The sequence below is a fragment of the Nyctereutes procyonoides genome, unplaced genomic scaffold (assembly GCF_905146905.1).
Source record: "Nyctereutes procyonoides isolate TBG_1078 unplaced genomic scaffold, NYPRO_anot_genome, whole genome shotgun sequence".
Lineage (NCBI taxonomy): Eukaryota > Metazoa > Chordata > Mammalia > Carnivora > Canidae > Nyctereutes > Nyctereutes procyonoides.
Window position 1 is genome coordinate 21,475,062 of NW_026575041.1, and position 14,470 is coordinate 21,489,531.

The 14,470-nt window shown below is 41.1% G+C and overlaps 1 protein-coding gene across 3 annotated transcripts in view; it reads right to left on the bottom strand.

Annotated features, from left to right (window-relative positions):
- SESN3 (sestrin 3) overlaps window positions 1-8,119 on the bottom strand; it is a 69,919-nt gene extending 61,800 nt beyond the window's left edge. Inside the window, exon 1 of one of the 3 annotated variants that reach the window (XM_055320813.1) lies at window positions 7,803-8,119. In XM_055320813.1, coding sequence (XP_055176788.1) covers window positions 7,803-7,880 — 78 coding nt within the window. In that variant the 5' untranslated portion in view covers window positions 7,881-8,119. Of the gene's footprint in view, window positions 1-6,762; window positions 7,086-7,802 lie in introns of those variants that run through there. The other 2 variants (XM_055320815.1, XM_055320816.1) reach the window with 2 other exon arrangements.
- Between the last annotated feature and the right edge of the window lie 6,351 nt (window positions 8,120-14,470).

Genomic DNA, 14,470 nt, shown 5'->3' on the forward strand with positions numbered 1-14,470 from the left:
TAGGTGGTATTCAAAAGAAATTAGTATCATTACTGACGTTATAAAATGCACTTCAAAACTAAGAGTTACAATCTCAGATAATTACAATAATCTTCCATGAAATCCAGCTTTAGTTAACCTTGAGGTTAATTTCAGCCTTCTCAATATTCAATCTATAACTGGTAAGAGAGATTCATTTCTTCAAGCGACTAGTTTCATCTTTGCAATAGAAGATGTAAAAATAAAATGTTTTAGAAATGAGAATATGTACCTCCATTACAAGCAGCTGTTAATGAATAGAAAAAAATAAGTCTCACTCCAATGTATATACTTTAAGAAATCTCTGGTGCAAGAAATAATACGGCCCTAAATCAGCCATTTTTATACTTGGTCATACTTATTCATATATGCTATGTTCAGTACATTCTTCACGAAATGAAAGGCAAAATGCCTGTTACTCCTTATTAGAAGCTTTGAGCAAGAAAGGGCAAACTTATTCCAACCCACCATTAAATATCCCATAATACTCAAGTGTCCCTCAGGGGGGCAGTCAATATCTTAACCCATGGACCATTAAGTGACTCACTTCTGGGTGGATCTAAAAAAGTAAAAGCTAACTAAGGGGCAGTCTAGGCCCAGGAATAATTCTCTGGTTCAGTTACCAAGGGAGTGCCTGCTGGCCACCTGGATCACAGCTGGCTTGGGAGATTTCCAAAATAAAGGACTTGGGGGAAGTAGAAGAAGGAAAGCCTTAGCCAAAATAATATGTGAAAGAACTTTGGGAGGTGGCCTACAGAGAATCTTCGAAGTTTGAAGGTCTGTCCTTAGTACTCCCAAACTGCCATCCCTTACAGAACATTACCACATTCCAGGAGGTACAACATGCATCCATAGCAAAGCAGTGGCCATTTTGCATTTCAGAGAAGGACCAATAGCTAAGGCCTGTGTCTTGACCCTCTTAATGAACTGACATTCTTCCTCCCTACTAGAACTTCCTCCAAAAAGTAGGATTTTTCACTGAAACATTCAGATGGCCACAAAGATGATAAAAATCATCTCTGCCACTGAACTTCTCAAAGTGGTTGTTCTAGAGAACAAAATATGACCGTAAAGGCATATCAGACAAATATCAAATATGTTTTGGAAAATGAGAGTAGTTCTCATTATATCAGATTACATTCTACCCAATATAAGTATACTGCCAATATCTATGAGTGATAGATTTTTAAATCAGAATTCTAATTTTGCTAAAAATAAACTATTAACCAGATCCCAAATAAGAGAAAAACCTAGTAGGGGAAAGATAGATGTAAATAATTGTTAATTATAATTTAACATGCTAAGTGTGAAAACTGCAGTATATTTTTGGGCAGAAGTCTGAGGAGACAAAAAGGACAACAGTTTAAAGATTAGGAAGTGCTTTTGAGATGTCACAAGTCTTGAAGAAGGTTTTTGAAAGACAAATAGGATTTCTACATGTTAACTGTAAGTTTAGATGGTATAGGATATATACTTTTAAATAGTTTATACCACACATACTTACACATTTAAGGCTGTGTGGGATGCATCACTAAACATTTTGACTTTGCCATATATTTACCTTTATGTGGTGAATCCCACCTCCTCCCCCATCCCTGCCCTGACCACAGTGATACCTTAGTAACAGTCTAGAAACTGGTAGTCATTTATAGGTCTCACTAGATCTAATCAAATAAATAGATCCTTATCCCCATGCCTTCAGGAACTGCAGGCAGTTGTTGTGTGTCATAGCTTGTATGGACAGGGTAACTACATCTCTCCACATAAAATATAAAAAACCCTGTCTTTGAGGATTGCAGAATCTAGGGACTCCCACATTCAGAGCGGTCCTAATTCCTCTCTACAGTGGTGCTTTTCTTTATTCTAACAATGCTTGTTATCAGCAGTCTACATTGATACTTCTCTGATTCTTTCTGATCTCTTCTTCTTCTGTTGCTTCTCCCACATGTCTCAGCTTTCAAGAAAAAAGGCTCACCTGGCTACTTTTTTGTGTGATCCTCACACAAAATAGAGTTGTCTGGCTTGGCCTTATCTACATTTTCTGTCAGTGGTATTTAGCCTTTTATTTTCCACATGGACTCCTGGGAATTATATTTACATGTACCGTACATTTACATGAACTCTGGCTTAGCTATTTTCAATGGTCTTAGAACTCCCTCATGCTCTTAAATTAAAAATTATGGAGGAACCAGAAGACCTTTTGCTTACATATGGGCTATAACTCAATATTTACTGTATTAGGAATTAAAACTGAGAAAATGTTAAATTACTTAAAATAATAAATCCATTCCATGTTAACAGAAGGCACATATTTTTATGAAAATAACTTTATTTTCCAAAACAAAGTGAGCAGTGACATTTAGGTTTTTGCAAATCTCTTTAGTGTCTGTTTAACAGAAGACAGCTGAATTTCATATCTGATTCTGTATTCAATCTGTTGTGATGTTTTGACTGAATGATGTAAAGAAAATCTGGCCTCATACACATAAGAAGTTGGGAAATGAAAGAGTTAATTGTGAATATTCTTTGATAGCACACCAAAAGTCCACAAGTAGAGCTTCCTAATGGTTAGTTACAATGTGAATCTGAAACCCTATCAGGAAACTTAACTTTCTATACCCTATTATATTAAAATCTATTATCTAGCATGCACTTTCAATGGATCTTTTATTGAGGTCTGATTTTGATAAACGTTTGCTAAAAAATGAGACAAGAAACCCTGAAAATTGAAGAACCACTGACAACTATCGTTGCTAGTAAGAGAAAGAATGGTCAGATGGAGAGTTTTGGGAATCTAAAGCTGGATGTGAGGCTATTCCCTGGCAGCTTCAGTACTGCAGGGGACCCTTAGAATATCATTTTATTATAAAGGTAATTCTAAGAATTAAATAAACTTTTTTACTAGTTGTATAACAGAGATCAAGGCGCTTAAAATTTTGTTTGTAAGAATCAACTGAGACAATGTGAAGGCACTCTAAAAATTGTAAAAGTCTAGACAAACTTAAGACATAACCCAATACTTTCAAAAAGGATAGAAGGGATAGAGATAGGGAGAAAAGATTAAGACACTTTTACTCCTAAAACTTTTCTCCTAAATTACAATTATTAATTCTTTGCCCAACTTCTATTAAGTATAATCAATTCTGACTCTTAGTCTTTTCAAACTAAATACTAATTTCCTTCATCTGCTAAAGTGTCAAAAAGACAGTTTCATTTTATTTAATTATTGGGAAAAAATGAAAGCAATGTACTAGATAGATTACTATGTAAGAGGGGGAGGAATAGGTATAAGTAGAAATAGCAAATCAAAAATCAGTATGTTGATTATTCTAACCAAAGCATAATATCTTTACCTCTCATTTACAGCCAATAACTAAAGGGCAGAAGACTAACCAAATTACTCAATATGTATTGGAATATATTGCTACAACTCACAAAGAACTAAGGTATTCTGGGAAAATAAACAGGCTTATGTTTTCTTTACATTTGTAGTTATACTTTATGGTTTACAAAGGAGTTTAACTCACATTACCTCTCTAGATGTATGCAGCAACCTCTAAGTCAAATAGAATTTATCTACATTTTACAGAGAAAACTAGGCTTCAAAGAAAGTAACTAATTTGCTCCAAATTAAAAGACCTACTAGAGACCTGTAAAAGACCTATCAGAGACCATGGGCACACCTGGTGGCTTCCAGCATCACTACATTAGCAGTTATGTTTTAGCAGTTTACTTATTTGGTGGTAGGAAAGTGGGAGTCACAGCAGAATCTTTTTGACAAATGAAATTTTAATTGCACCCAAACTATGCAACATATAAATATACAAAACAATGATTTCTAATGTGTTTTAGCTACAAAGTAACAATTACTGTTAATAACCTTGTCAACAAGTAAAAACTTAAGAGTAGAAATGTAACTTGAGTAGATATGTGGGGGAAGGATTTTTTTTTTGAAGGTCAAAGCCTTCATAATCAAAATCAATGACTATCTCTCTTATCATTATCATATTAACCAAAAAGTCCAAATACATATACAAAGGTAGCAGAACAAGTTTTTAATTCAAGACCTGTGCTATTCATAATCTTATAATAAAAGATAACTTTTAAAACAATTTGTTAAAATTTGGCAAAACATTTTTAGGTAGCTGTATTTTTAAGTTATAACTTAAGAACAATTTTAAATGTACTTAAAAATACAATCCAACTCTTGCATTTTGAACACTGAAACATTTTAGGGCTCCCTCTGCATAATGGTTTGCTATCATAAATTCACTGCTTGGTCTCTGCCTAGTTCACTTAAATAAGTGAAAAACTGGCTTTGACAATCAAAAAGATATATATAAGAAACCTGATTAACCAAGCATATAGCTACAATATCAGTCAAAGCCACCACCTTCCATTGGTCGAAACTTATAAAATTGCAATTGACAATTTCAATTATAAAAATGAGGCTCATTTAATATTTCCCATTTTATACTCGCAGTCTTTTCACTTAAAAACCCATCAAAAGTTGCCAAAATAAGTGATTATATAAAGTGGAAAGATGCAATAACCAACAAAGATCTATCACTAGAACTACCTAAACACATTAAGAATTTTTAAGTGTTAAATGTCCTAACTTACAGTGCAGTTTTATTCACTTCAGTAGCACTGGCTTCTCCATATTCAAAGAACATCGCAATATGCCCCCTTTTATTCATCAGGAGATGAGCACTGACAGTTACCTACCTTTCTTAATGCAGTTTGGTACTCCACTTTGAAATTTACCTAGTTGTCCCTGGAATTTCTTCAAGTAAAATGTATCTTAATTCAAAACTCATTCACTTTTCCAAAGTAAGTGGAAACATTTCCTCTTTTATTAAAAACTTTATTGACTTACTTCATTGATAACAGAACAAGTTAGACCTAACAGGAGTTATATATGTGAGGATAGTTTTGTTTGCTTGTTCATTTGTTTCCCCGTATGGGAAATATATTCCTTTTCTAACCTAGGATACCAAACTAGGGATATTCAATATTTTAAGAAATCTTTCTATTTTAGAAGACGCTGAATCAAAGTTGCAAAGGCCCTTCTAATAATAAATGTGACTCTCATATAATATATAACTCAATTTTCAGACATTGGGCTAAACCAAGCTATTCCATTTGGAGATGAAGCCAGTTCCTTTTGAAGTTCCCCCAAATTCAACACACTGCAACAAATTAAGCTACTTAAAGAAAAAGGTTCCCTGCCGCATAAAAGGTGATTCTTTCCCCCATCATTAATGAGGATTGTTACAGCAAAGAGTAATTCACACTGAGTGTGCATGAGTTTCATTCTTCATTATGAACTACATTGAACTAAAATTCAAAATGCTATGACTCACTTGGTTATTACTGAACACTTTATTAAGAAGAAAATATAAGATAAATTCAAAGAATCACATTTTCAGAGTTGGAGATGAATTTCCAAGTTACATACTTTCTATCAAAAATAAACCACCTTTATTAGAAATAAATTCTTACATGCTCTTTTTAGAATGATGAATTTAAAATGCTAAACACTTGATATCTTTTAAGAGAACTTAAGAAGAGCACCCTTTAAAAGCTACAAATGTGACCAAGTCATGTCAGAACTGGCTCAAACAATCCCATTTCCACCTAAAGTTATTTCATGCTACTGCATGAATCAATATTAAACATCTTGGAGTTACTAAAAACTGGTATATTGGCAAAGGTACATAGCAATCACAAAATATGAAAATGGTGAATGTCCATTTCCCATACATCTTCTTCTTTTAAGAATGACTAGAAGTGAGGATGTTCTTTCTAGGTAAATAGAAACAGTTTCATAAGAGCTAAGAGAAAGCTACAAAGAACGCCAGCAAAATGTGATGGATCCATAGCCATGATTCTCTTTAAAAAAAAAAACTAGATTTTGTGAAGCCTAATATCACCTCCAAACATTTCATTAGCCTACCAAATTGACAGAGTCTTTAAAAAAAAAGAAGCCAAAGTCAATAGTTCTTTTGTTTCTTATTCAGTAAACCAAAACAACCCCTCCCCCCGCCAAAAAAAACCTCCCTAGCTGTTATTTTAACCAGGCTTGAGTTTAATCAAACGTGTCTCAAGCAACATCTTTTTTTCATCTTAAAGACATAACTTACCACGTTTGAAGTTAGGAAATAATAATTATTATTATGTGTGTGTGTGTGTGTGTGTGTATATATATATATATATATTTAAAGCTCGGTTTGGATGACATCTGACCCTGAAGTGAAAGAGTTAACATTCAACTAAGCAGATCTGTGCTTCTGATCCATTACATTTCTCACAAGCTGCCCTACAATGAGCTGAGCAAGTATCAACTGTAATTTGATCCGAGTTTATGGAAAAAAATAACTGCACATACTCAACATGCACATTTAATAAAAATCGGTTTCAAGAGAAACATGTCCAATAAACACAATTTAAGGCATATTTAACTGTTCGATTAACTTCAAATCTGCAATTCCTTTGCTTTCTTCACGCTCTCAAATAAAATAGTGGGGGGGGGGGGAAGCAGCAGCCCTACTGCAGGGAAAAAGAGGCTTGAAAAACAACTTTGATTGGCACTTGGCCTGACCCACAGAGGAAGAAAAACAGTTTTTGGACAAAGAGCGCAAATATTTGAGCTTGCTTACTTACATGCTTTCTTTCTACTTTTGATATATAAAGAACAATTCCAATAGAACTGTATTTAGAGAAATTGACTAAAAACGGTACCGTATTCATCTCAGTCTTTCAGTCCCGATGCATTTGCACAGCTCAGCAATTTTAATTCATTGGTACTGGACAAACAGGGGCATCTCAACGACTGCTTCCACTTAATGAAATGTAAAAATCGAGTTTGGGGGGAAAAAAAAACTGATCATAGCATTACCAAGCGGAGGCTGTTCAAGTCTGATGAAAAAGCTTTTCTCTGTCTAAAGCGACCTCTTTTCCTTCCCCTCCCCCACCCCTTAACGGAGTGATCAAGCCAAGTAAGCCAAAGAATCCTGGAGTAAACTTTCCATCAGTCAGTCTGGGAAGCCGTACGCTGACTGCACCTCTGGTTTCTCTGGATCTACACGGGCGGGGGGGGGGGGGGGCTCTAAGGAGTGATAACCCTCGACCACCTCAAGTCTCCAGGTCCCCCGAGCCCCAGCAGCATGTAAGGTCCATCAGCACTTCCCACGGGCATAAAGTTCAAGCTGCTTCCCCAGCTCCGTCCAAGACTGCACTACCGACACAGGACTACCGTCAGAGGAAGGCCAACAGGGGCGTTGAGGGCGAGCGCAGGGAAGGCAGAAGCGACCGAATGACCCCCCCCCCCCCCGCCCCGCCGAGAGTTAGCCGCCTCCGAGAGGGAGCCAGGTTCCTGCAGACCCGAGCAGAGCAGGCTGTTCCGGCTGCACACCGACCTCCATCCGCGGCTCCGGGAGGAGGATCGCGCCGGTGCCGGCCGCCCGCCCTCCCTCCGCCGGGGGCCAGGCCGGGGGTGGCAGGGCACGGAGGGGAGCCCAGAAACAGACTCCTGGCTGCAAAAAAGAAATGCGGAAAAAAAAAAAAATCCCCAAGCCCTCGGGACCGCATCTGTCCCCGCGGAGACAGAAAGGCAGCAGTGCCCACCTCCACCCCCGCCCACGCCCCCTTTCCCGGGGTCGCGTGGGCAGGGCGCCCGGGGTCCCCTCCAGCCTCGCCCCACGCGCGCCCGGGGGCCGAGCCGCCCGAGCCCCGCCGGCCGGCAGCGCCCCTCCGGGCTGCACCCCCGGCCGAGCGCGTACCTTCCGCAGCACTTTCCGGCAGTTGGTACAGAGCAGGTAGTTGGCGGCGGCCGACGGGCTGCTGCCGCCCCGGTGCATGGTGGCTGCGGGCGCCGAGGGCCGAGGCGGACGGCGGGGCCGGGGCCGGGGCCGGGGCCGGGGCCGCGCTCACTGCGGCCGCCCGCGCCGCTGCGGGTCCGGACGGTCCCCCTGCCGCCCGCCGCGCTTCAGCCTCCGCCTCCCCCGGGCGGGATGGCGGGCTGCGGGAGGCGACGGCCGGAGCGTGCGCGGCGCTGCCCCAGGCGACCACCGCGGCGGCGGCTGCTCCTCACCGGCCCGTTGTTCCTCCCGCCCCCATCCTCAGACCCCCGCCCCCGCCAGCCTAGGCCGAGCAGCCGCCACCGCTGCCGCCGCCGCCTCCGCCGCCGCCGCAGCGCCTCAGTGCGGCCCCGCCCCCGCCTCCCCGCCACCTTCACCACCTCCACGCTCCGGGACCGCCCCCTCCCGCCGGCGGACGGCCCCGGCCACGCCCCCGCGCCGCCCGCCCGCAGCCAATGAGCAGCCAGAGCCCGCTGGGAGCGGCGCCGGCCAATCACAGAGGCCGGGGACGCCTTGAATCTCCGGGCAAGTTAAGTTTGTCTCCGAGGCTCGGCGCTGGAGAGAGACGGCGGGTTAGTTAGGTAGCCGGGTGGAAGGGATTACAGTTGGTGCGGCTCCGCCAATGGGACGGAGGGGGTGTGTCGTATGCAAATAGTCCCCGGAAGCCCCGCCCCGCCCCGCAGACAAGCCACGCCCCCTTCCCTAGGTCCCTGCAAAAAAAATGGTAAGGAGAGTGAGACATAAAAAGCTGGGCGCTAGAGCCTGGCTAGAGAGTCTAAAACTGAGCTAAATATTTCCTGGTTTCTTGAGAAGGGTTGGGGACGTTCACACTGTCAGCGCAGTGATTAAGCTTCCTCTCGGCCAGAATCTTAGCTTAGCTGTACAGAAGACTGCAATCACGTAGCCCTGGGCACCCAGGGATCTCAAAGAACTTTATGCGTCGTTTATCTTGAGCCTTGTTTTGCAAAAGACCAGTTACCTGAGACACGGGCGGGAGGCAGGGGTAGATGTTGGAGATACATTTACACCATTAATCGAGTTGGGGGGGGGGGAGACACGAAACCTCTCTAGTGTAGCGGTTTCCTCCGCCATCTGAAGCACCTTCTCGCAGTCCTTTCAGCAAGGAAAGTTCCTTTATTTGTCCAGCAGGAGATGGGCACAGAGACAGGTTGATCCTCCCACCCCATGGTCCTCTCTGAGGCAGTTGATCCGAAGCACGGATAGCTCAGAGGCTGGCTCGGGAAGGAGGGTTCAGAGAACAATTCGTCTGTAAACCATGGGGCTGGACTTGCCTCCTTCAAAGCTAAAAATGGTGAGTCAGGATTTTGGCGTGCACGCTCTAGGGAGAGAGGGCCCATGGACGTGGGGGAAGCTCTGGCTGGCAGAGTGTGGGGCGCAGGAGAGGGCAGGTCTCCCGAGGAAGCCCGCAGCGCGCGTGCGGGTCCAGTGCGGGTCCCGACGCGAGACACCCGGAACGGAAACCTGCTCCCCGGTGAGAACAAAGGCAGGCGCCGAGCAGGAGCCTGATTGGTGCCGGGTCCCCCCGGTGTCCTCCCGGCCGCGGAGATAACTGGCTTGGCCCTCGGGCGCGGAGCTCCGTGCTCGCGGGAGCCCCAGATCCCCACCGGCCTTGGCGGTGACCGCACAGGACTGTGCCTTATGACATCACCTGTTTTCGATCTTTAGGACACGATCTGTATTCTCAGCTTCTCCTTTCATACAGGTCTCTAGCGGACCCGAGTTTGTGAAGGCCTGCAGTCCGCAGAATGAATCTGGAGAGAATGTAAAAGAACGGTTTCGCTGGTTTGCATTTCTTTCTTTTCTTTTTAATTAAAACACACACACACACACACACACACACACAACCTCCCCGGTTTCCGTAGGGATTCAGTGTGGCGTTGTAATGCAAAATCAGGAAGGTACACTTGGAGGAGCTAGCAAGTTTAGCATATCAAAGCTATTAGACCAAATTGTGTGGTTAAAACTGTCAATCTCATTTTTCAACAGCTGCCTCCTCTGTCCCTTTTAGAGACCAACACACATAAACCCAGTCTACACAAGGAACAAAGGAAGTGGAAATCTGCCAGTGTCAGGTTTAAATAAATTAAAATTGACTGGAAAACCCCTGAAGGGTCTGAGTTATGTGGTTGGGTAAATGTGTTGATCCATTTAGCCCGAGATAGCTAAAGGTCACTTGATGCTGTTGTAGACATATATAGCCTAGAATAGTAGTGTGGGGAAAGTGCTTAACAGAAACTGTAAAAAGCGAGAAAATTAGGTAAGGAGAGAAATCACCACCTGCTCTTCAATGTAGACAACCAAGAAATCCAGGGAGAAAGTTAACAAGGCACAGTTTTCCTAAGAACTGAAACACATATGTGTCCCCATTTAGTGGTAAATTTCTTGGGCTATATTCCTGGCTGGTTCTCTCTTGTAAAGCAGATTTTATGTGAATACATTTTAAAGGATAGGAGATATTGAAGGATGGAGTGAATTTTTGTGCAGAGATTGAATTTTCTCAAATAGTGTTTTAGAGTCAGATTGTTTTCTATCATATTCTTCATATAACATTTCCTCTTAGTAGTTAAAATCCTTTCACAGTGAAGTTCTTTAAGCTCTTCAGTAACTAAATTCCCCAGAAAGGATGGCCAAGGTAGTGTAATCTCTACCATTACCCCCTCTGACAAAGATTGCTAAATGGAGATTTTAGAGGAATAGCTTCACTGATACATGGTCAGATAAATGTATGTGACCACAGGATGGATCTCTCCACCAGACTCCTCCAGACTTCTATTGTTTGTCCAGAGGGCCATTTATTTTTTTTTGACATTTGACTATGTACTGCATTGTGACATTCTTATATTGAACCCTTATATATGTGTCTATATTTTCAACCCTGAAATCTTCAAGCCAATAACTCATTTTCAGCACACAACCACCACCCTTTCTTCTGGTCCTCACAACCTTCACTCCTATCATCCTTGTTCTCTGCTCTCCTGAGTACTCTAACATTCACCTTCTGGATCCTTCCTTTCTCTTCTACTCATTACCTGGCCTCCCTTCCTTTTCTACTCATCCTGGATATCATAAAGAGAATGTGACCTAAGAGAGAAGTGACTTGTGAATCCTGCATCACACTCAAGACAGAAGAAAACAAAAAGCCATTCTTTTGATTTCACAGAGGACAGGGAGAAATTCCCTCCCTTTTGTTGTCTACTATGTGTAAAACAAGAAAGAATTTCAGAAAAGTAAGATATGGGTGAAAGTTACAATCAACATTGAGAATTACTTTTTAACTTATTACAAAATTAGGATGATACTTTATTAACTATTTTACATTGTTTTTTAAATAATTTTCACTTGTTTTGAAATATTCTTTTAAAATGTGATTTTTCCCCCACATAGTGCATAAAATCATATGGCTCAGATGTTCCATAACTGATTTAGCCATTACTCCATTATTGAACATGGAGACTGTTTCCAGTTTTTCATGGTTATAAATAATGCTGTGATAAGCTTCCTCATACATAAGTTTCTGGCAGCACCTCTGATTCCTAGATATGGAATTTCTAACTGAAAGGATGTGAATATGTTTTAAGGCTCTTGTTACAATTTGCTAAAATATTTTGTGGAAAGGCTTAACCAATTTGTACTCATCCCACAGTGAATGAGAACACAGGGGAGAGAATCGTTTGGAAAGCACAAATCTGAACTGTCATTCTCCTACATCAAGCCCATAAATAGTCCACTCACCTCTGCCTCCAGTGCTTTCCTCTCCCTTCTGCCTGGTGATTTTCATCTCCTGTTGAAAGATCTCCTGGTGGAGTCAAGCACTTGTCATAGTTGTCTATGGTGTCACCCTCTTATCTCTTCTTTAGCATCAATCTCAGTATTGAAATGATTGGCTTAAATTCTCCTTTCTCATTAGACTGTGAACACCTTGAGGGTGGTGTTGAACTTACATGTGCTTGGGATTCTTAATTCCTAGCTGAACCAGAAGAGAAGTGCTTTAAAAATCTTGGGGGGAAAAAAGTTTTCACTCTTACTTTCCTAAATACACCATGCATTCTTCCAGAGCATCTTTTGAATCTTGAATAACAGTGATAACATCTTATAAAAGGGCCCCAGAAAATATTTATGAATTGAGCAGTTCCCAAAACCTTCGCTGCAGAGCAGATCGGCTGGATTCTTGTCCTTATCTGTCACCAATTATTTCTCTGACATTGAACATAATGGTCATTATGGCTATTGCTACAAACTCATGGTGTAGAGAGGATTGGGGGCAACTTTTCCTGCTCAGTAATTTTGAAAGAAGGTACCCTGTTAATAACATGCTGTGACTTTTGGACTTGAAATTGTTTACTTCTCTAGATATTCTCCTACTGACCTAAGGACTGGGCCCCTTTAGAGTTCCTAAATAAGGATTCAGTTGAAAAAAATCAGTTACTAAAGATGTTTTTTTAAACTCCATTTCTTGAGACAATAGGTCATTTTCTAACATTTTGCCTTCTCAGACTTCTTTCTCCTTCTCCCTGGGGCGACCCAAAGCATTTGGATAGCAGAAAGTGCTGCATTATTTACAAATTTGTGAATACTGTAATTTGTTTCATGCACAAAGGAATTTGCACTTCACACAATTGTAAATTGATTGCTCCCTTTGAGTTGTTAATTAGATTCCTGCTATTTTTTTTTTCCAAGGCCCCAAACCAATACTACTCCAAAGGAGAAATTAAGAGGATCTGATCCAAAAGGACTACTGCTTTAGTGCCCATTTCCATCCCACACCCTGAGTCACCCACTCCCACCAAGAAAATTCTTACCAAAGCTCATTTTTCAAAGAACAAATATTCCAAGATCCAAATTTCTCTCGGCTATCTCTTGTAATTTCCCATTTCAGAGGTCCCTGCATTTAACCCCATACAAAACAGACTTGCAGGGAGAGGCCTACAGATGTGGGGTTCTTGTTGGTTGTTTGGTCTACACAATGTCAGCCAGCACAGTGCTTAAAAAAAAAAAACAAAAAAAAACTGAATTACTTTAAAATTTTTATAAGTTGGGAGATTTTACACCCCAAATCCAGATTTCCAGTTTATCTTGAAAAATTGTCAGATCACAGAAAAATTGTCACACCGAGCTCATATTGCTTCATGACAACCTTTTGCTGGAGCCCAGTACCTGCTCTCCGGCTCTGGACAAGTACTCTCTACTATACGGCGGTCTCTGTCACTCCCTAGGGGTTACTTTTGCCACTTTCTTTACATTATCTTCTTGCCATCTGTAGGGATTTGCCACCTCTATAAACTTTCTAAATCATTGGGCTGCTGATTGTCATTCTTTATCACAGAATATGAATCAAAAATAAATTTGCCATCTCTAAGGGACAGCAAAAGTTGAGGACAGGCATCAGATGCAAGGAATATCATGATAGTTACATGCCCTGACACACACACACACCCTCATCTCCACCAAGAAAATTCTTACCAAAGCTCATTTTCCAAAGAACAAATATTCCGCTAAGATCCAAATGTGTCTGTGTGTATGTGTGTGTGTACAATGGGATTACACAAGGCTGAGGATAGTTGTCTAAGGGGGGAGAGGCTGCAATGTCCTTTATGCTGCTAACCCCGCTTCTTAATTGAATTGGCCCACATACCCATTCTAATTGAAACTTTGGGGACTATAGGGAATGTGACAATAATAGAAGGACATTGAGGATGTCTTCTTTGATGGGCATTATCATGTACAGACTAAGAGCCCTAGGCCTGGAGTCAGGCTTGGATTTGAGTACTGACTTTGCCCCTTACTACACATATGACCTTGGGCAAGTTGTTTAATTTCTCTACACTTCTGTTTCTCGTGTCTAAAATGGAGTAACAATGCTGCATATCTTAGCCGGTGAATGTAAAGATTGAGTGAAATAATGCACACTAGAATATTTGTAAGGCCATAAAAAATGTTTGGTGCTAGCTCCACAATACGAAGGATGTCATGCTTTCAGCAAACTATGACCTTGCTCTATTCATTTAACCAATCTATGTATAAATTTTTTGCTCTGAAAATGAGGATACTAATATTAGCTTAGTCACAGAGTTGTTTTGAAGATTAAATGAGCTATATGTAAGACACTTTCAAACAATGCCTAACATGTAAGAAATGCTATACATGTGTTTACTATTATTATATACTGTGGTCAGGGAATTTTTTAATTTGCTTTATTTATTTTTTTGGTAGAGATCATTAATTGTTGGGTTACTTCTCAAAAGCAAGATGATAATGTGGGTTAAAATGGCAATGGACAGAAAGTCAGGAGACCTAAAGTTTAGTTCAGTACTACTGTGAACCATGTGATAACGGTAGGGCCTCATCTGTTAAATGTGAGTTGGTGATTAAGTAGGGCCAAGGCCAAATCCATGTTTTAGGAAGACTGAAGCTTATATAATGAGTTTTAAAGAAAAGAATATAAAATTATAGATGCAAATTAGTTGTGAAATGAACACTGACTTAAAGTCAGTAACAAAATCACAACAAATTTTAAAAGGGTAAAAATACCATAAACATCACAAAATCCAAATAAATGTTTATTAATTAAC